This window comes from Elephas maximus, chromosome 5 (assembly GCF_024166365.1).
Source record: "Elephas maximus indicus isolate mEleMax1 chromosome 5, mEleMax1 primary haplotype, whole genome shotgun sequence".
NCBI classification, from domain to species: domain Eukaryota; kingdom Metazoa; phylum Chordata; class Mammalia; order Proboscidea; family Elephantidae; genus Elephas; species Elephas maximus.
This window is the reverse complement of record NC_064823.1, coordinates 16899523-16919545: the sequence shown is the minus strand read 5'-3', so window position 1 is coordinate 16919545 and position 20023 is coordinate 16899523. Positions and strand designations below refer to the sequence as shown.

Here is a 20023-nt window from a genome sequence, read left to right as displayed (position 1 = left end):
TTTTAGTTAGGTATCCACTGACTGGCGTTTAAAAAAAAATTTTTTTTTTTTTTTTCATTTCTTTACACGCTGTATTCTTTGTTATTGCTTGGACCAGTCTCTAAGAATCTAGAATGTAGCAAGTGTTCAGAGGATGGGTCATGAGAGCAGCTGGGGGATTTGGTAGGGGATACTTGAAGAGTGGAGGGTTTTTTGTGTGATTGGAATTTCTTTAGAACTCCAACATGACCAAAACCTCTGCTTTGGTGTGAGAGTTGGATTGGGGAAGGAGAACGGAGGAGATCCTCACATACAGCTTGGAAATAAAAAAAGGCATTTGTGGTGTATGTATGTGTGTGTGCTTGGACACGTGTGTACGCTTGCCAGAGACAAGCTGTGACAAACCAAGGAAAGTGGAAATTATTTTCCTCCAAGTTACCTGATGTTCTCCTAAGGATCAAATTTATTCCCGTTCCTCAGCAAGTCAACCCTGGTCCTTAATTGATGTTTCAAAGAGAGGTGAATGGGATCTTTGTCTCTCTTGTGAAGAGAGATGATCTAATGACCCCTTTTTCCAAGAACATTAATTCGAAGGAGACGAGGCCAGGCAGGCTGATGATTTCTCTATCTTTACAGAATGGATTGATTTTATTAAAGAATTCCTCTCTGAAATGTCTGCAGCTGTGTAGGCTCTGGTTTACGTTTCTCTAACATCTGTTTGCTGAGTCAACCTGAATAGGAAAACCCAGAGGAAGCCCACTTGGCGCCTTTACAAAGTCCTGTATAAATATTCTGCTACAGCTCATTTCTCTTTAAGGTTAGAGCGCCTGGGTGAAGTGTAGTTGAAGCCATACACAGATAGTGTCTGCTCCCACTTTTCCTTCCCACTGGACTGCGTGCTGAAAGGGAGGGTCACTTGGTGTTTTACTGATAGTGGCCAGGTGTGGATGTGTGTTCTGCCACCAAAGCCGATTTCACACATTTTGGGGGATTGAGGTTATTTATAGATAAAGTTAGAGATTTGCATTTGTTAATGTGCTTCAGGTGTGTTTGTTAGGGGACTTGGTGGAGGGAGTAGGATTTTTCTGTACTTCTGACTGAAAGAGAGACCTCATAGTAATGGAAGACATCATGCTGATAGAGCATTACCTCCTAGATGGGAACACGACCGGGGAAAAGGCCCCAACTCCGCCTTCTGCCATTTGTGGTTATGCCATTCTGGGTCTGTCCAGTGAGTTTAATTAAGCTTTGTAGTTGGCCTGGGGCCACTGGATTGTGCTCCTCTGGGCAGTGGCAGCCCTGGCGTGCCCAGGGGACCACTTGGCTTCACACAATACAGTGCTGCTTTTAAGGGACTGGCTTCAGTCGCCACAAGGAGCCTCCTTGCAGGGATTCCCTCAGCAAGATCATAGCGGGGAAGCTAATCACTTCTCCCAGCCAGGCCTCTGGCTTGTAGTCTGCATCAAAGGCACTCAGTTCCAGCTCTGGTTAAGTAGGGGGAGGGAGGAGGGGGTTAGCGAGGGGGGAGCACAGCTTTATGATGTCTGGCCTCCAGGTGACCTCTGGCTACCACCAGAAGCGGGTCCCTCATGTTTTGCTCCCACTCCTCAGGCAGCCCAAAATGACACCTGAGCGGCCAGCACACCTGCTGGGCGTGGAGCGCAAGGTCCCCACGCCCAGAGCCTCAGCAGAGCTTCCTCACTGCCCTTCCTGGGCTTGATTCATCTCGTCTGCCCTTCTTTTCCACTCTTCACCTGGGGCTTTTTATTCACCCTCCCCAGCCTTCAGCCCCTGGTGCTACTTCCAGGAAATGTACCATTCTCCTACCTGTTTGGGGCTTCACCCTGCTGATTTTTTGGTTAGCAGCCGTAGCACTTAACCGCTGCGCCACCAGGGTTTTCCTCTTCTTGGCTAGGGGCTAAGAATGAAGACTTATGTTCCTTTTAAAACATTGACTAGTCATTTTTCACAAGGAGAGTCTTACTCAAGCTTTTTATATAAACACCAAAAGAGCTCAAATCCACAAGAAAAATCAAATTGTTGCCACTGTTATAGTCTGCACACAGATCCCATGTCCTTCTGTGTATAACCCGAGTGCCAAATGAGCCGCTAGGATAATTGTTTCTGCTCCAAGAGGGAATTTGAATGTGGGCACTTTTCTAACAAGGCTGTGTTTGGTTTATGAAACCTTTGAACTAAAGAGCTCCCTTAAATCCCAAACCTGACTTAGAATATGGCTTGATCTACCAGGGTCAGACCATGTACACTGTCGTTCCTAGCGAACACCTGAAGTACGGCTCTTTGTATCTGTGTGTGGAATGGCTGGCATCAAGGGGCCTCAGTCCTTGTCTCTCCGTAACGGTCTTATCTCTTGTTCTCTGCCAGTGTTCCGTGAAGAACTGCCGCACGGCCTTCCACGTGACCTGTGCTTTCGATCGGGGCCTGGAGATGAAGACCATCCTGGCAGAGAATGATGAAGTTAAGTTCAAGTCCTACTGCCCAAAGCACAGCTCCCATAGGAAGCCCGAGGAGAGCCTGGGCGAGGGGGCCTCTCAGGAGAACGGAGCCCCTGAGCGTTCCCCCCGGAATCCACTGGAGCCCTTCACCAGCTTGGAGCAGAACCGGGAGGAGGCCCACCGGGTGAGTGTGCGGAAGCAGAAGCTGCAGCAGCTGGAAGATGAGTTCTACACCTTCGTCAACCTGCTCGATGTTGCCAGGGCCCTGCGGCTGCCTGAGGAGGTGGTGGATTTCCTGTACCAGTACTGGAAGCTGAAGAGGAAGGTCAACTTCAACAAGCCCTTGATCACTCCAAAGAAAGACGAAGAGGACAATCTAGCCAAGCGGGAGCAGGATGTCTTGTTTAGGAGGCTGCAGCTGTTCACGCACCTGCGGCAGGACCTGGAGAGGGTAATGATTGACACTGACACCTTGTAGTGACCTAGCGAAGAAGATTGCAAAGAGTCGAACGCTTGCCCAGAGCAAGAAATGATAGCCAGTTTCATTTATTCTCAGACCCTTGTACATACCCGCAGCATGAGGTTGTGTCGGTTACATATGATTATGGGCTGGTAAACGCATTGTACTTACGTGCAAGATTGCCACAGGGGGAGCTTCTCTGTGGGGTGTTTTTTTTCTTTTAACATTTTCCCATTAATCCTTACTGTTCTGCAAGTCAAACAGGATGTGTCTCCCCTCCTCCTCCCTCCCAACTTGCTTCCTAGAGCTAGAGGGAACTGAGCCCTAGGAAAAAGCCCAAGAGATTGGCTCAGAATTATCTCCAAACTGAGTTAGAAAGTCAGAATGGATTTGATTTGTGGGGGACAGAGGTAGGAAAATCTCTTGTTCAACCTGGGGACTACTTTCTAGGTGCTGGCACTGGGCTCATCATGGAGCACAGAGTTCTGCCCGCCCCTGCCCCCTTTAGTGTCTTGGCTCCTTCCCGGGGCATTCCCAGTGCTGTCACAGAGCAGAGCAGGACATGGTGCGGAGGTGTGTGCTCAGCTTTCTTACACACGCAGATCTGTTACAGAAGACACTCCTGGCAGTGAGGTGCTAAGTCATTACTGAGGCTGTGTGTAGACTATGTGTGTGTGTCTGTGTGTGTGTGTGGTGTATGTCTGTGTGCGGGTGTGGGGTAGGATTCCCGGTGCACAGGGCCATCAAGGTTGTCTGAGGAGCCCCAGGAATGCTCGGCACACCACAGATCTGTTGTTTATCACACTACTGGATTGCTGAATGTAGTGGCTTTTGGCTGCCAGAGCTTCAGCTGATGGCACTTCCTTCAGCGGTTTGCTGCTTTGTGCCTCCCCCAGTCTGCATTACCTTGAGTCAGCTGGACCTCCCTTCCTGCTACAGGAGTAATTAGGAGTAGGCTGGCTTGCCCCGAGGGCCTCTTGCTCCCTGCAGGTAGCTTCTGACTGAGGCCTGCTAATTGGGGATGCCACCTTCCAGCACCTCCTGCGTTAACTCCTTTAGCTCCCCTGGATCAAATTCATTAGTGCATAGGAGGTGGGACTGAGGCTCTCTGGCCTGAAGCAGCCTGCACTGAAAAGCACCCAAGTGGCCTGAGACAGTTAACGCATCTCCCTCAAGCACCTAACTTGTTAGCAGGGAGTGATTCACCTGCCTGGGAGAGGATCTGACTCATGGGTAATTTGAAATGAGAGTGTGGGCAAAGAATAAAGTGGGAGAAGCATTGAACCAAAAGATGCAGATCTCACAGAGACCTGTCTCTCCCTGTTAGAGTGGCGTAAAATTGGAAGTATTTTTAAGTGCTCACTAGAGACCCTTCAGGATGTGACCTGAGTGCACCAGGTTAAGACTCAGGGAAGGTGGGCGCTTCAGGCTGAGACGGCGTCCATTGGAAGGGCTTTTGAGGTTTTGTGCTCCCATCCGCCCCCTGGTGGTGAGTGTAAAGAAGACCTTGCCTCTCAACCACATGTATGTGTGGCATTTTTGTTAAGAAATGAGAAAGGGATCAGGATAAATTGGAATCCTGGTGAGAAGCCATTATCCCAACCCAGCAACGGCTGTAATTGGGGTGCATGAGCTATGGAGTCAGATAGTCCTCGGGAGGGGAGGACGAGAAGTCTAATGTTTGGACTGTGTTTGTCTCAACAATCACCACAAAATAAAAGTGTAGAAAATGCTTGTGGTGTACTAACTCTTTTCTGTGCTTAAGTTACTCAGAATAACACACTTGCAATTTCTAAACAGTTTTTGGAATCATCACTGTTGTTTTTTAAGTAGAAATGATACCACCGATGTACGAGAAACAGGGAATAAATAGGATTTGTGTGTGTGTGTGTGGCATTACTTACATTTAATTTATTAAAGAGCCTAAGAGGTTTTAGGGAATTCAGGGCAGTTTAAAACAAGCTTATTATAGTGAAAAAATACGTTTTCCGAAAACGCAGCCATGAGGCATGTGATGGTGGAGGCTTAAAAAAATGGAAATGTTTGCCATACCCCAGAGAGGTTGCACAGTTCTTTGTAATTATAAACAATAAATATATCAGCCCAAAATCTCATCAGGGCTGGGGGGGACAATAATACTACTAATTTCTTTTCTCAAGTAAGTTAGAGTTCTTCCTAATTCACACAATAGCATTTCATGGCAGGTACGCAGAATCAGTTAACACATGACTGTAATCAAGGCATGTGGTCATTTCTAAACTAACAAATGAGTAGCCTTCAGTAGAAATGCAGACAGCTCTGGTGAATGATTATGGTAATTGCTCCTTCCTGCAAATACACACTCTGGGGCCTTGCACACCTGGACACCAGTCCTGGATCAGAAAGTTAGATGACAGGCGTGGTTCCGGGAGGGCTTGGGAAGCCGGTACTTGGAGAAGACATGGTTGCTGATGTGGTGCTGGCCACATCGAGTTCCCAGGGCCACCACTTCACTCTCTGATGGGATATTCTTCCCCTGAACATTGTCTTCTGAAAGAGGCAATGGACATGAGTTCTGCACATGAGCACTTGCTCAGACAAAGGCATGCTACCTCTGCAGCTTCTGGCTAGTGATATGGAAAGGGACCTAGTCCTGGAGGGCTGTCCTACTCACCACTCAGTGCAATGGTCACCTTAGATAATCTGATAGAGATTACAGTCCTCCCCTGGGGAAGAAAAAAGGCACTTTATGCTCCAATGTTGCAAGCGGTCTCTGGGATTCAAGAAAACTTGATACCACTCTGGATTCCTTAGGGCCGTTATATTCGAAGTGTGATCCCGGACCAGCAGCGTCAGTATTCCCTGGGAACTTATTAGAAATGCAAGTTCTTGGACCCCTCTGTGGGTCTGGGCACTCTGGTGGGAGGTCGGGGAGCCAGCTATCTGTTTTAAAGCTTCCCTGGTGTTTCTGATGCCTGCTCAAGTTTGGGAACCACTGTTTTAGGGGAAAATGTGACTCAGGTTTAGCCTGGCTGAGAACACACCCATGAATTGGCTGTTTTGGGTACATTCTTGCTGGCAGCTGGCAGAAGATGAAGGCTGGGAGGAAGCAGGGCTTCCAACCTGCCCGTTCTGTCAGAACCCCTGCTGAGAATTTGCATTTCTAACAAGTTCTCTGCTGAGAATTTGCATTTCTACCCCAGGTATACTGAATCTACAGTTTAACAAGACCCCCAGGTGATTCTTATGTATAACTTAACCGTGGACTTGCTAGAAATGCAAATTATCAGCAGGGGTTCGAACCTGAGCTATCTGGTTTGAAGCCCTGGGAGGAAGCTGGGTTGAGCAGTGCACAGGACAGGACAAGATGTGTTTTGAGGAGAGTGAAGCCTTGGTTCATCTCTGCATAACAGAGCCTGGGGATGAAAGGTGTGCCCTAAGGGGAGTTTTTTCAGCTTCAGTGTGGGAGATAAGGCTTAGGGTTTAGGGTGTACTCAGTATTCTGCAGTGTGGTCAGCTAGCCCTGGATTATTCAGGGGCTGATTTGTTCCGATTGAAAATGAACCAAGACCTTAGCTTTTTTGGCTTATGTTTAGACATTTCTCATCAGAGAGCTTGGGGAATAGAAGTGGGATTTTTCCACTTCGCAGTCAAGCCTTTGGAAACCCTGGAGGCATAGTGGTTAAGTGCTACAGCTGCTAACCTACAGGTTGGCAGTTTGAATCCACCGGTTGCTCCTTGGAAACTACGGGGCAGTTCTCCTCTGTTCTGAAAGATCGCTATGAGTCGGAATCGACTGGACAGCAAGTCAAGTCTTTGACGGGTGGGAAGAGTGTTTGCAGCTATCACAATTAAATTTGAATAAGATACAAATTTCAGGTTCTCTGATTTCCCTGTTTTTATGGAAATTTCAAGTGGGAGAGATGCATCTCTCCCTGCTTTATATCTGACATGAGTATGAGAGTAGCCTGTGTACCTAGGATGTCAGGGAATGTGTTTCCATTACTACTTCCAGGCAGACAGATTCCCTGTCTTAATGTAAAAACCGTCCTGTGTTTGTTCTCCAAAAGTTTTGAATCTGCGATAACAGACATAGGTTCTGCCCCTTCCTCTATTTGAGCTTCAGCTCTTTAATCTCAGCGGGCTAGAGCAACACGCTTCCACCCCCAGATTGGTCAGGACTTTTATAAAAGACCGTCTACTTGCTGGCCCGGGGAGGTGAGGCTGGGTCAGACAGGAACATGCCTTAGCCAGCATGAATGACCCCAAAACAACATTTACCCTGAGATGGGGGGTGCGATTTTCTTCTCAATGCTTTAATTTTAAAACAATATTTTCTTAAGTGTTAGTAAGATAAGAAATCTATGCAGAAATAAAAGGAAGATCCTAATAGTCATTAAATCGGCCAAGGTCCAGAGAAGCCTGACTCGGCGTTTCTATTTAAGTCAGGAAATTATACCGTGATGCAGATGGGAAAGCCAGTGTCCCATTTTCTTGTACCTATGTCCTCTTGCAAGCAAGAGTGCCTTGAACACAACTTGAGCAAAATAACTTGAAATGTCAGGGCTCAGAAAGGACTGAAGACCATAAGGGAGTTGTCTGTATATAAGCCAATGTGCAAAAAAAAAAAAAAAAAAAAAAGCAAAGTCTTGTACAAATGGATTGGTGCCACCCCAGCACCAAAAGAAGTTTGGTGACTTTTGAACCTCTTCCCTGTAAAGTAAGGTGGCAGGGGAAGGGACTGCCCAAGCATAAGGAGGATGTGATTTTTAGGAGAGCAGTCATGTCATTGAGGCTCCTGGGTGGCACAAATGGTTTGTGCTTGACTGCTAACCTAAAGGTTGGTAGTTTGAACCCACACAGCAGTGCCATGGAAGAAAGGCCTGGCAGTCTCCTTCCATAAAGATTATAGCCAAGAAAACCCTCTGTAGTTCTACGCTGTAACACATGGGGTCACCATGAGTCTGAATCGACTCAACAGCAACAGGTTTGGTTTGGTTTTTTGAGTTACGTCACTCATGGTTGAGGACCCCCAGTGGCGCAGTGGTTAAAGTGCTCAGCTGCTAACCGAAAGGTGGGCAGTTCGAACCCACCATCCACTCAGCGGGAGAAAGATGTGGCAGTCTGTTTCTATAAAGATTACAGCCTGGAAACCTCACAGGGACGTTCTACTCTCCTACAGGGTCACTGTGAGTCAGAATTGACTCAATGGCTTGGTTTTTGGTTGTTTAGGTCATTTGATAGTAGGAATACTTGGTCACTTTTAACTCCTGCCACTGAGATAAGTTGGGAGATCTTATCCACGTCTTCCTGAGGAAAGGTTTATTTGTGTATCCTGTGTGTTGCATGGAAACCCTGGTGTAGTGGTTAGGTGCTACAGCTACTGACCAAGAGGTCGGCAGTTCGAATCTACCAGGCGCTCCTTGGAAACTCTGTGGGCAGTTCTACCCTGTTTTATAGGGTCACTATGAGTCAGAATCGACTCGACAGCAGTGGGTCTGGGTTTGATTTTTTGGTGTGTTGCATTTGTATTTTCAGACCCACATAATCTAGTCAGGTTTGCCAATAGAGAAGGATATTGGAACCAAAGGATTAAGGGGGTTTACTGACTAATTCTTTCAATTTTGCTCCTGTGGTGACTGATCACAGGTGGCTTTAAAAAGGGGAATGAATCTAAGTATCAATATGGTTAGTAAGAATATACATGTGAACCCCAGTAGTTGTATATCGGATATGGAGCTCTTAGCACTTGGGTCTTCAGTTACTTACAAATGAATCAGGAAGAGGGTGGTGATAATTTCTTCAGACATCAAAATGTTGACACAGCAAATCACTGTCAAAGCCGCAAGGAAGCACCCTAGCCATCAGTGACTTACTAGCTGCAGGCATTTCTGAGAGTTCAGTGTCCAGTCCGCAAAGAAGTTTACTTGGATTCTTGGTGACCATTTGGCACTGTAGCAGAGACATTTCTTTAGGTGGCTCCTCTTCTGATGGCCCTTAACCCTGTGCTTGCCTAGTTCTCTCTTCAGAAGATGCTTGATAAAAGTGAAGCAGAGGTGGCGTCTGAACTGCTCTAAAACTTTGGACAATAGAGTGAGTGGGAAGAAGATGAAGGGTGATAAGCAAATTCCTCTGGCAAGAGGTACCAAGTCCTGACTTGGACACCAGCGGCCTTCTGTTTGCTGGGATGGGCCTAAGGCTGGGTTTGATGCTGGGGCCGGGGTTTTGTAGGTGTTCCTTCCACAACCTAACCCCCTTCTGTGTTGCTGCTGCCTAAGTTGAGGGGTAGATGGTGGAATCTTTATTAGCTGCCCAAAAGGAGATTAGAGATTGAATAAAATTCTTGAAGTACATTTTGATTTCAAATGTCTGTCAAGGCCCTAGAAGGGCCAATTTCTCTCAGGTTTTTTTTTTTTTTTTTTAAAAAAAGGAAAGTACCGTTATAATGTTATGCTTACCTAGAATTTTTATTCTCTACATTCTAGGTTCGGAACCTCACTTACATGGTGACCCGCAGGGAAAAGATTAAACGATCTGTGTGCAAAGTCCAGGAACAGATATTCAATCTTTACACTAAGCTCTTGGAGCAAGAAAGAATTTCAGGTATGCATTAAGCACTTGTAGGTCAAAATATAGGGCAGGGGTTCATATGCTGTAGAGTCCATAACACTTGGTTAGAGGAAAAAAAATCATTTATTTTTTCTCTTATGTATCCTGTAGGAGAATCTGGAAAGCACAGCCGTTCCATATTTAAAGAAAATCTTTTAAGCATTTGAGGCATCATGGTGTGGGGGAAGAGCTATGAATTTGGCCCCAAATACGGATTGAATCTTGTGTCCTCTATTTACAGGCCAAACACAGACAAACCTCAAGTTTTCTGAGTCTCAGTTTCCTCTCATGTAAAATGGAGATATCTCAAGCTACTACCTGGAACTGTTGTGAGGCTCAAATGAAATAGTGATTTGTGTATGGCAAAGTACTTGATATCCTTAGGGGGTACCTAAAAAGAGTTGTAGGTTACCTAGTGTTTGGATTTGCCTGTAACAGATGGTAAATATATCTTAAGACTATAAGACACGTGCCTGTGTTTAGATAACATCTACAGTGGACTTGGAGAATACAGACAAAGTTGGGCAAGTGGTTTAACTTCTTTGGGACCTAGCTTGTCTGTTAAATGAGGTTTGGTCTGGAATGATGGCCTCTAAAGGGCCTGTCAGCACTAACGTTCTGTGGTAATAAGTACCAAAAAGCAGGTATTAGAAGGATTTCTAAGAAGGAGATCCATGGAGTGTAGATCAGGCAGAATCATGGACTCATGGAACAGGTCTGAGGCTGAGCGGGAGTGGAGGACCGTGAGCCTTCTGCCCTGGTCTGCCCTCTGCGGTGATAGCCGCAGTGTTCTCAGGGCTTGCATTGCATTCACGGTTGGCATATTTTCTGCTTTTGTGCCTTTTTGTTTCTCTGTACCTAGATGATTATGGCATATAGAAATGACAAAGAAGTTGTTAAAACCTGTTATGTTGAAATCCAAATCCTGGCGTATTATCAGTAACTAAGAATATATATGCGATTAGAGGTAAACTGGTCAGCTGAACAAACAAAAAAGCTTAGCAAGTTTTTGATGGTATTCTTGAAGCGTTACATAGTTTTACTGGCATTAATTTACATTATCCTTGATATATTCTCTCCCAGATTAAATGTCTTCCAGATGTATCAAGCTTATGTCACTAGCAGGAGTTTGGGATTTAGCTTTTCCTTTAAAATAACATTTTTTAAAAAATTGTATTTTAAAATGAAGGTTTACAGAACAAACTAGTTTCTCATTAAACAGTATACATACTGTTTTATGACATTGGTTAACAACCCCACGACATGTCAAAGCTCTCCCTTCTTGACCTTGGGTTCCCTGTTCCAGCTTTCCTGTCCCCTCCTGCCGTCTAGTCCTTGCCCCTGGTTTGGCATGCCCTTTTAGTCTCGTTTTGTTTTATGGGCCTGTCTAATCTTTGGCTGAAGGGTGACCCTCAGGAATGACTTGATTATTGAGCTAAAAGGATGTCCAGAGGGCATACTTCCGGGGTTTCTCCAGTCTCTGTCAGGCCAATAAGTCTGGTCTTCTTTTGTGAGTTAGAATTTTGTTAAAATAACATTTTTTATAAGTAGGGTCTCCTATGTAAAGGCAGTTCGATTCAGATTATTTAAAGTGAACTTCCATGTCTTCAGTATTCCTACTTGAGCAATCTGTTTTATCCCAGGCCTTTGTGTCCTCATGCAAATAGTCACAGGGAAGGAAGGTGGCGGGGGCAGATGTTGCAGTTGCTGGCATCAGTAATGCATATTGTGCCATCACAAGGCTTTCTGTGACTCTCGTTGTTATGTAATGAGTGATTACCTGTAAAAAAAAAAAAAAAAAGCCGTAAAGGGCATTTTCATCTGATTTCACTTAAAGGTTGTTTTTCATGGATATTGCAGGCAGCTTGTTACATTTCATGGCAGAGGTATTTACTTGGGTGAGTGAAAGGGCTTCATAACAAGGTTGGGAAGTGTTTTGTGGAACAGAGCTGTAACGTAGCTTTGCATTCACAAGTCCTACTGCTGTTCCAGAAAAGGAAAACAAATCCTCCCTTCACGGCGAGGTAAGATCCACACTAGGTATGGTCGGTTGAAAGCTACATTCATCTTCTGGTGGCATGCCATGGGGAGTGGAGCTGAGACCCTTTAGCATGCCCTTCTTTTTCTTTTTCCAGTTTATTAGATATTCACTTGTGTTCTTATTCATGCCCAAAGTCAAGCTCCTGCCTTGTGAGATAGATGCTTCCAGGTGAAGCGAGCAGGTGGCCATGACTTATGTGTGTCATTTGGGGTCCATGATTTAAACTGTTACGTGATTCTGAGCATGAGCAGGGCCATTCTGCTGAATGAGAGAGACTCAGCTGACTGAGAGTTCATTCTCTTGGAGACAGTGCTTCTGGGAGGTCATGAATCAGAAGCCCTTCAGAGACATGAATCCCAAGACAAGTAGAAAGAAATCAGACTTCAGAAAACATCAATCCCTCTTACCTTTCTGTTTTGCCTATGGTAGGTAATTGAGAAATGTGTTCAGTTGTGGTGTTAAGATCGACCCTAACACTTGACCACTGAGAAAGCAGGCATTTCCAAATCAGCAGATGGTAAAATGCCTTCACCCATGGCCATGACAGCTATAAGTTCCGAGTCACTAGTTAATGTCCTGTTTGGTGGCAGTGTCCTTGTCTGCTTAGCAGTAAGTTCTCAGTGGTGGGCCCCTGTCTCATACTCTGGTGGTTTATACCTTGTTGAAGACAGAAAACTGGAAATGGAAACTGTTCTTTGTAGATGCTCTCAAGGCTCTTGTACAAACACGGGCCTCTTACTGGTGAACTGCATTGTCTTGAATTCACCCAGTGTTTTTCAAGCTGTAGGTTATGACTCAGTAGTGGGTTGTGAGATGAATTTGGTGGGTCATGACCAGCATTACAAACAAGGGAAATAGAAAAGTATCAGTGTGCATATCAGGTGAAGAGGGTTAACATTATTTTATTAAATGTGAACTTTTATTGGGTTATGTTGTGAAATTTATCTCATACTGTGATTTGCATTAAAAAAGCCTGAAAATTACCAATTTAACTTATCCTCAAGGTGGATAACAATTCATTTGACTTCCACAAATGGGTTTTGTTTGCAATAGCCAAAGTTTTTTGAATACTCACTGTGTGTCAAGTATTTTTAACACTTTGCTTTAATTAATTGACATATTTACACGTATTTAATCCTGACGATAACCACGAGAGGGTATAGACACTTTAGAAAAAGAAATTTAAAAGCCCTACTCCTGCTGTTTTGATGCTCCCGGTCTTGGAGGGGAGGCTGATGGCTGCATAGTGAATTGTAGGACATGGTGAACTGGCTGCTCTGCGGTAAGGTGGAGGGTATAAAAGGCAGTGATTGCCGACTAAACTGATGATATGGATTAAAAACCAAAAATACCGAACCCATTGCCGACAAGTTGATTCCAGTTCATAGTGACCCTTTAGGACGGAGCAGAACAGCCCCATAGGGTATTCAGGGAGTGGCTGGTGGATTCACACTGCTGACCTTTTGTTTAGCAGCTGAGCTCTTAACCCCTGTGCCTCTAGGGCTTCATGTATGTATGGATTACCCTTTGAAAATTAGATCTAGTTTGTTTGAAGGAAAACATAATTCTTGAACAGTATTTCATGAAAAATTATGTGAACTTCAGCTGTTTCAGAAAATGTAGCATGTTAAGTGTGCAGATTGAATGTACCTTCTTAAGGCAGGTCATATCTTTGAAAATCAGTTTTACAAACTGGGTGGAATGAATTATATTGTACTTTTGGGTAGGAAATTTGCAAAAATAGGGCCATGCTAAGGGTCTAGACTTTTATCCTTTTGGATTTGCTTCCGTTGTAATATTTCTTCCTATGTGGTCTTATGCTTATAGGTGTGCCTTCTTCCTCCTGCTCCTCCTCCTCACTGGAAAACATGCTTTTGTTTAACAGTCCTTCTGTGGGCCCTGATGCTCCCAAGATAGAGGACTTGAAGTGGCATTCTGCGTTCTTCAGGAAACAAATGGGTACTTCTTTGGTTCATTCACTGAAAAAGCCCCATAAGCGAGATCCATTGCAGAATAGCACTGGGAGCGAAGGCAAAAGTCTGCCGAAGCCGCCAGACCTATGTGGTCGAAGGGAGGGGACGGCAGGCCCAGAGAGCTTTTTGAGTTTGGAAAAGACCTTTGCAGAAGCACGTATCATATCAGCACAACAGAAAAATGGTGTGGTGATGCCAGACCCCGGGAAAAGGAGAGACAATCGTTTTCATTGTGATCTCATTAAGGGAGACTTAAAAGACAAACCTTTTAAACAGAGTCACAAGCCTCTCAGGTCCACAGATGTGTCCCAGAGGCATCTGGACAACACACGAGCCGCCACCTCCCCAGGAGCGGGGCAGTCAGCGCCCGGCACCAGGAAGGAGATAGTGCCCAAGTGCAACGGCTCCCTCATCAAAGTAAACTATAACCAGACTGCAGTCAAAGTGCCTACAACACCTGCCAGCCCAGTGAAGAACTGGGGAGGATTCCGGATTCCAAAGAAGGGGGAGCGGCAGCAGCAGGGAGAGGCCCACGAGGGGGCCTGCCACCAGCACTCAGACTACCCGTACTTGGGCTTAGGCCGAGTTCCAGCCAAGGAAAGGGCAAAAAGCAAATTAAAATCCGACAATGAGAATGACGGGTATGTCCCTGATGTAGAAATGAGTGACTCAGAGAGTGAGGCATCAGAAAAGAAATGTATACACGCCAGCAGCACTATCAACAGGAGGACAGACATTATCAGGAGAAGCATCTTGGCCTCCTGATGGAGAGGGCGCACTGGGGGCTTGCCATCCATCGGGCATGCCAGAGGAGAGTGCTGACACAGTGGACAGGCAGAAACAATCCGTTACTCCTGAGCTATAAACACATGTACTTGTGATTCAGACCCATTTTATCGCCCATCATTTATAAATCATTGTGAGATATTTGTGTTATTTGCAACTTGTTGAGGAAATACAAGAGTAGATTGTAACTGTAAGACACTGCTCAGACTAGAGCCTGAATTCAACACTAAAACGAGAACGAGTGAAATAAGTTTTAAAGAGGGCAAGGCTTAAATAAGCCTGGTGAGTTTTTATTTTCCTCTGGATTCTTTCCAAAGCACAAACTCTTGGTTACCTGAATATGTACCCTATCAAACATGGTTCTTGAGAAACCCTCATGCACCATTTAATAGCCCATAAAACTTATTTTCTAGGACTGTGGTAGATCTTGAAATCATATTTATACTTTGGCCCACAAGGCTGTTTTTGTTGCATTACCATGTACAGGCAGCAGCTCTGAAGCTTCAGTAATTCTAGGAAATTCATGTGTAAATACAGCAGATGGGGGAGAGAGAATTGAAGGTCATCACTGGAAGAGCTGATGGGATTGCTGCAGTTTGGAGATCTAGGGTACATGTAGCACAAAGTCCCTTGAGTGGGTGTGGATACAGGACTGGCAGGAGTGAAGCCATTAGGAGAGTTCTGTCTATGAGAAAGGGCAGTTGAGGTCCAATTTTTACCAGACCTCTTGACTTTCCTTTTCCCTAACCACTGGCCCTTGGGATTTTCCTGGCCATTGGCAGTACCTGGCCATCTGGCTTCCAACAACACAATGGCTATTCAAGTTCAAGCAATGAACTTCCAGACTCTGGTGACTCAGACTTCCCAGAGCCAACCACTAGTGCATATGTTGGGGAATCCGGGCTTCCAACATGAACGGATTCCTTAAAAAAAAAAAAAAAAAAAAAAGATTAAAAAAAAAGGAAAAAGAAAAAAGCAAAATAGGTTATATTTTAAAAACAATAGAAGGGCAATAAGTTGCGATAAGCTCTTGTCATTGACCAAGGTTATACAGGAAAGAGGTTGATGTCTACCCTTGAGTAAGTTTTCTGGAGTCAGATCTAAGCTTTTATTCGTAACTTACACTTTCTAATTGCAAATGGCAATAACTAGTAAGTGATCAGCAATAATAAATTTAGCATTAAATTTGAGTACAATGTTCTGTTTTTGCACTTATTGTAGTGCATATGTATTAAGACAGTGGATAGTGTTAAGGTCCTGTTAATTTTCTTTGGAATTTAATGTAGTTGTGAATCAAATTTAAGAGAAAGCAAGTTTAAATAGCAACGAGATTTAGAATTATGGGCACTTGGAACAAGCCCGACTTCCCCTAAACTGCCCCTTAGTTTGTTAATATCAGTATTCCGATTCTGATTGATTTATACATCTGTTTCCATGTGGCAGGGACATTCTGATACTTCATGAATAATGCTTGAGTTCTGTAGTTAACTTTCAAGTCTTCCAGATGATTGTCAACAACGAAAAGGCTTATTGAATTCCATCTTGCTATGCAAGTTTTATCAGATGATCAGATAGTAGATCTGACGCATCCCCATTGTATGTGTGACATTTGCAAACCAAGTCTTAACTTTCTGAGTACGTTTCTAGCTAATTCAGGGGAGGGGAAAGAATGACCCAGGTTTTTAGACTGTCTATTTTTGAGCGATGGGGGCTCATTTTGAGACTGCTGTCCAGATAAGTTTGTTGCTACCAATCTGAGAAGGTTCTTATGGATCCAGGTTGGACCTTGACTTGTAGCATAATTTAAAAATCTTTTTTTTTTTTTTTTTGCATATGAGCAAAAACCTTTTGCTGGATTCAGGAGAAGGTGGACTCTATCTGCAGTTATCTTTTGACTACAGCAGCAGCCCTGGGTGAGAGGAGTAGGATTTATAGAGAGAGAATTTGTTAAGCCATAGAAAAAAAATCGAAATTAATTCTCGTAAGCATATGACCTCTCACCATTTTAAGAGGTACCAGAGTCATTTGCACTATTAGGAATGCTAGTTTTGTGCAAAAATAATGCCTTACCTGTTTTTCCCCCCATATTTAGGTTGAAAAGCTTTCAAACGTTCCAAGTTATGCTGAACCAAAAAATAAAAAACAAAAAATAAACCCATACAAAACACATACAAAAAAGCCCACACTTTTTATTCCTGCTTCGAAATGCAAATGGTACAGAGCGCGGTTTCTCTGACGTTGTGCGCGGTTTCTCTGACAGTGTAACGACAGCTTCGTAAGGTGGTTTCGTGTCATGCTGGGTGACCAGAAGCAGCAGCCAACTCAACCTACCCACCTGCATTCTATTAGTAGGGAACCATTTGCTTTTTTATTTTTTTTTTTCTTTTAGCTTTATCTTTCCTTGTGCATCCTGACCAAGAAATATCTTTGATTATGATCAATGTATTATGTCAAAATGTAGGCTAGTTAAACTTCTGTAAAGTTGCCTGGAATGTCATTTGTTAGGTTATAAACACAAAATCTAAATAAAGGGTTCTATGTGTTGTGTACAAACCTTAATTATTTTGAAATGGACAAACTCGTCATTACATTTGTAACCTTGTACAGAGGATTTTTCACTATGTGCCTAGCTTGGTGTCCATTCAGCTAAAATTGGGAAAAAAACAAAAAAAGGTGCATGAAGAGTTCCAAATCAGAAATTAAACAAAAGTATATGTAGAGATGACTATTTTATATTACCTGGCCCAATCCTGTATTTATTTCTATCCTCTTTTTGAAAGTATTTATAAAACTAGTTGAGGACAGCTGTATTTTTTTGTTCAACTATTTAGTAGAATTTGTGCCTTTTTGTCTGTATGTGAATAAATGCTGTACATTTTGCAATACATTTTAAAATGTCTTTTGGAATCTGCTTTCGCTAAATATTTAAAGATACACATGACTTAGTGGTCCTGAATCAGCGCTTGCTTAGCGTGTCACAGTTAAGGAGTGAGAACTGTAGGAACATACCAAGATTGTGGAGATTACGGGTTTCCTGGGTTGCTTTGTGGCTCACCTGTGATGGTGAGACTCTGAAAAGTGGTAACGGTTTGATTTTAGTCTCTCCCACCTGATGCTCTTTTCGGAATACAATTTTGGAACTTGCTGTTGAAGCAGCGTAGACCACGATCAGGTGCGGAGTTTAAATACTGAGCTATAATTTACCAGTTGTGTGACCTTGGCCAAGTCACTTAACCTTTCTAAGCCTCAGTTTTCCCATCTGTAAAAAAAAGGGTAAACATCTTAAGGGCTATTGAGACGTTTAAAGGAAGTTCATAGAGCATCTCAGTAGGCGTTTAGCAAATGGTAAAAACCAAACCAAACCTGTGGCCATCGAGTCGATTCCGACTTACGATGACCCTATAGGGCAGGGTAGAACTGCCCCACGGAGTTTCCAAGGAGCGCCTGGTGGATTCGAACTGCCGACCTTTTAGTTAGCAGCTGTAGCACTTAACCGCTACGCCACCAGGGTTTCCTAGCAAACGGTAGGCTAGTATTAATATTAAGAACAGCACTGATTTTTGTAACCTTTTAACTGATGAGCCTTCTGAGGTAAAACATGCTATTCTTCCATAATGGGAAGGTTGTATTTATACGGTACCTAAAACAATTTTTCAAAGGGCAGTTTCATTCAGTGCCTTCATTTGATCACAGTACTCTGGAACACGAGGGCCAAGAACGGATATTATCTGCATTTCACAAAACGGATTTGTCCAAGATCATAGCGTCAGTCAGGCGTTGGCAAAACTGGGCCTGAAAATTGTCTTTGTAAGACCACAATATGCAGAAAATTAGCATATAATGAACTCCATCTTTCTTTGTGTTGGGAACAGCAAAACCGGTGTGGATTGCTCAACCCCGTGTAGGTTACAATGAGTAGGAGCCACAACAAAATAGTGCTGGTCTAATTGGTAATTTTTGTAAAAGTGTGGCCAGCTTTTTTTTTTAAACGAGTTGTTCATACATTTGGCTAAAAACATATTTATTTGTCCTTGTCCCTCTTTAGTGACTATTTACTCCCATGTTTCTTGCTCTCAGTTAAGACCCCAGAGAGAAATAACTGATTCTTCCTACAAGGTCTTAAAGTTGAATAAGCACAGTAGTTCCCTAGGGAAATGAAGGCCCCAGGAGCCAAAGGAAAGGCCTATGGTTGGCAATTCTGCAATCTATGACAGGAAATGCTGCACCAGGGACTCATGTTCACATCTTCACCAAGTCACTTAGAAAACTCTTTCTACCTTTGAAACATTCGCCATCTGCAACAAACTCTGCAATTAATTTCAAGGTTGAAATCTTCAGTTTGATTTCCTTTTAATGCTCAGGGCTGCCTTAGATGTGTTCTCGTCAGAGGTAGAATAGAAGAGCTTTGATTGCCCGGTTATTGAAAAAGGGTATAAAAGCAAATCCAATATGATATCTCACCTACTTCCTTGACTTAAGCTATTCTCTATGCTGCTGAGTTTGGTATCTCTGCAATCCAGCTTTTCCTGAGCCCTTATTTGGGCATTTCCTTTTGGGCATATAGGTACTCGTGATTTTGAAAGTCATCCTTTTTCTATATTTTAGCGAATGTCATGCAAGCCTGAAACCTGGGAAGTCCTTTATGAGTTCTTTCTTAACTCCTGCAGCCAAGTGGTGATCAAGACCTAGGTGTTATACTTCATATCACCCCACTATTTTTACTTCTCTTGATTGCGCAGCTACTTGCCCGACAATTCAGGCCTCATCATTTCTTGCCTGGATTGCTGTAGCAGCCTCCTATCTGGTTTCCTATCTGATTCCTTGCTGCAGTCAACCTCTCCTCTCCCCAGTTAGCTGCAGTCTTGCCAATTTGGTCTCCATAGTGATAACTTCTGTCATTCCCTGTAGTCTTCAGGAGAACCTCCAGACTTCTTAGGATGGAGCTCAAGGCTCTTGTTCCTCTCAGCCCTCAATTCTATAGCCACAGTGAATTACTGCCGTTTCCACAGTGCTGTGTTCTTTGTTCTGTGACTTTCTATATTGCTGCCTTTACCTAGAATACGTTCCTCTTCTTTATCTAGAGAACATTGTTTTGCCTTTCAAGGCAGCTCAACTGTCATCCTCCCTGGGAAGTCTTTTCAACACCGCTGTTCTGGGTAGGTGCCTCTCTCCTCTGTGCCCTGGTGGACCCAGACAAAATTGTATCATAGCATTCTTTGCAACATGCTGTTGTATTTTGATTTTCCCTGAGAGCAAGAATCATGTCTTATTTGTCTTGTTGATGCCTGGAATGGTGAGAAAATGATTGGGAGCTGAGACACTGTCAGAATAGTGAAGTGGCTTGAAACTAAGGTTCCAGTTTCCAAGAGTCAAGAAATAGCCATCTGGTGGGTCTTCTGCTGATAATTTGATATAACTGAATTCAAAATGTATTTGCAAACTCAGAGAACACTGGGTGCCAAGAAAAGAACGAATCGTCAATGGTTTCGTTTGCTAACAGTTACAAATGGATTATCAACCGGTAGGTATCGGTCTGTGTTTTATGTTTATTACTTCGTTTAATCCTCACAGTGTGTAAGGTACATATTATTACCCCAATTTGCAGATGAGGGAACTGAGGCACAGAGAAATTATTTGCCCAAGGTCAGTAGGTGGTAGAGCTAGGAGTCAATCCCAGCCAGTCTGGGCACCCTAGACTCTGCTGCCTCTCAGAATATAAAAATAGTTCACACAATGTAGT

At 43.8% G+C, this 20023-nt stretch overlaps 1 protein-coding gene across 5 annotated transcripts in view; it reads left to right on the top strand.

Annotated features, from left to right (window-relative positions):
- JADE1 (jade family PHD finger 1) overlaps window positions 1-16112 on the top strand; it is a 61955-nt gene extending 45843 nt beyond the window's left edge. For all 5 annotated transcript variants that reach the window (XM_049885333.1, XM_049885332.1, XM_049885331.1 and 2 more), the window contains 3 exons: window positions 2365-2886; window positions 9360-9477; window positions 13352-16112. In XM_049885333.1, the coding sequence (XP_049741290.1) occupies window positions 2365-2886; window positions 9360-9477; window positions 13352-14262 (1551 nt within the window). In that variant the 3' untranslated portion in view covers window positions 14263-16112. The remainder of the gene's footprint in view (window positions 1-2364; window positions 2887-9359; window positions 9478-13351) is intronic.
- The last annotated feature ends 3911 nt before the right edge of the window (window positions 16113-20023 follow it).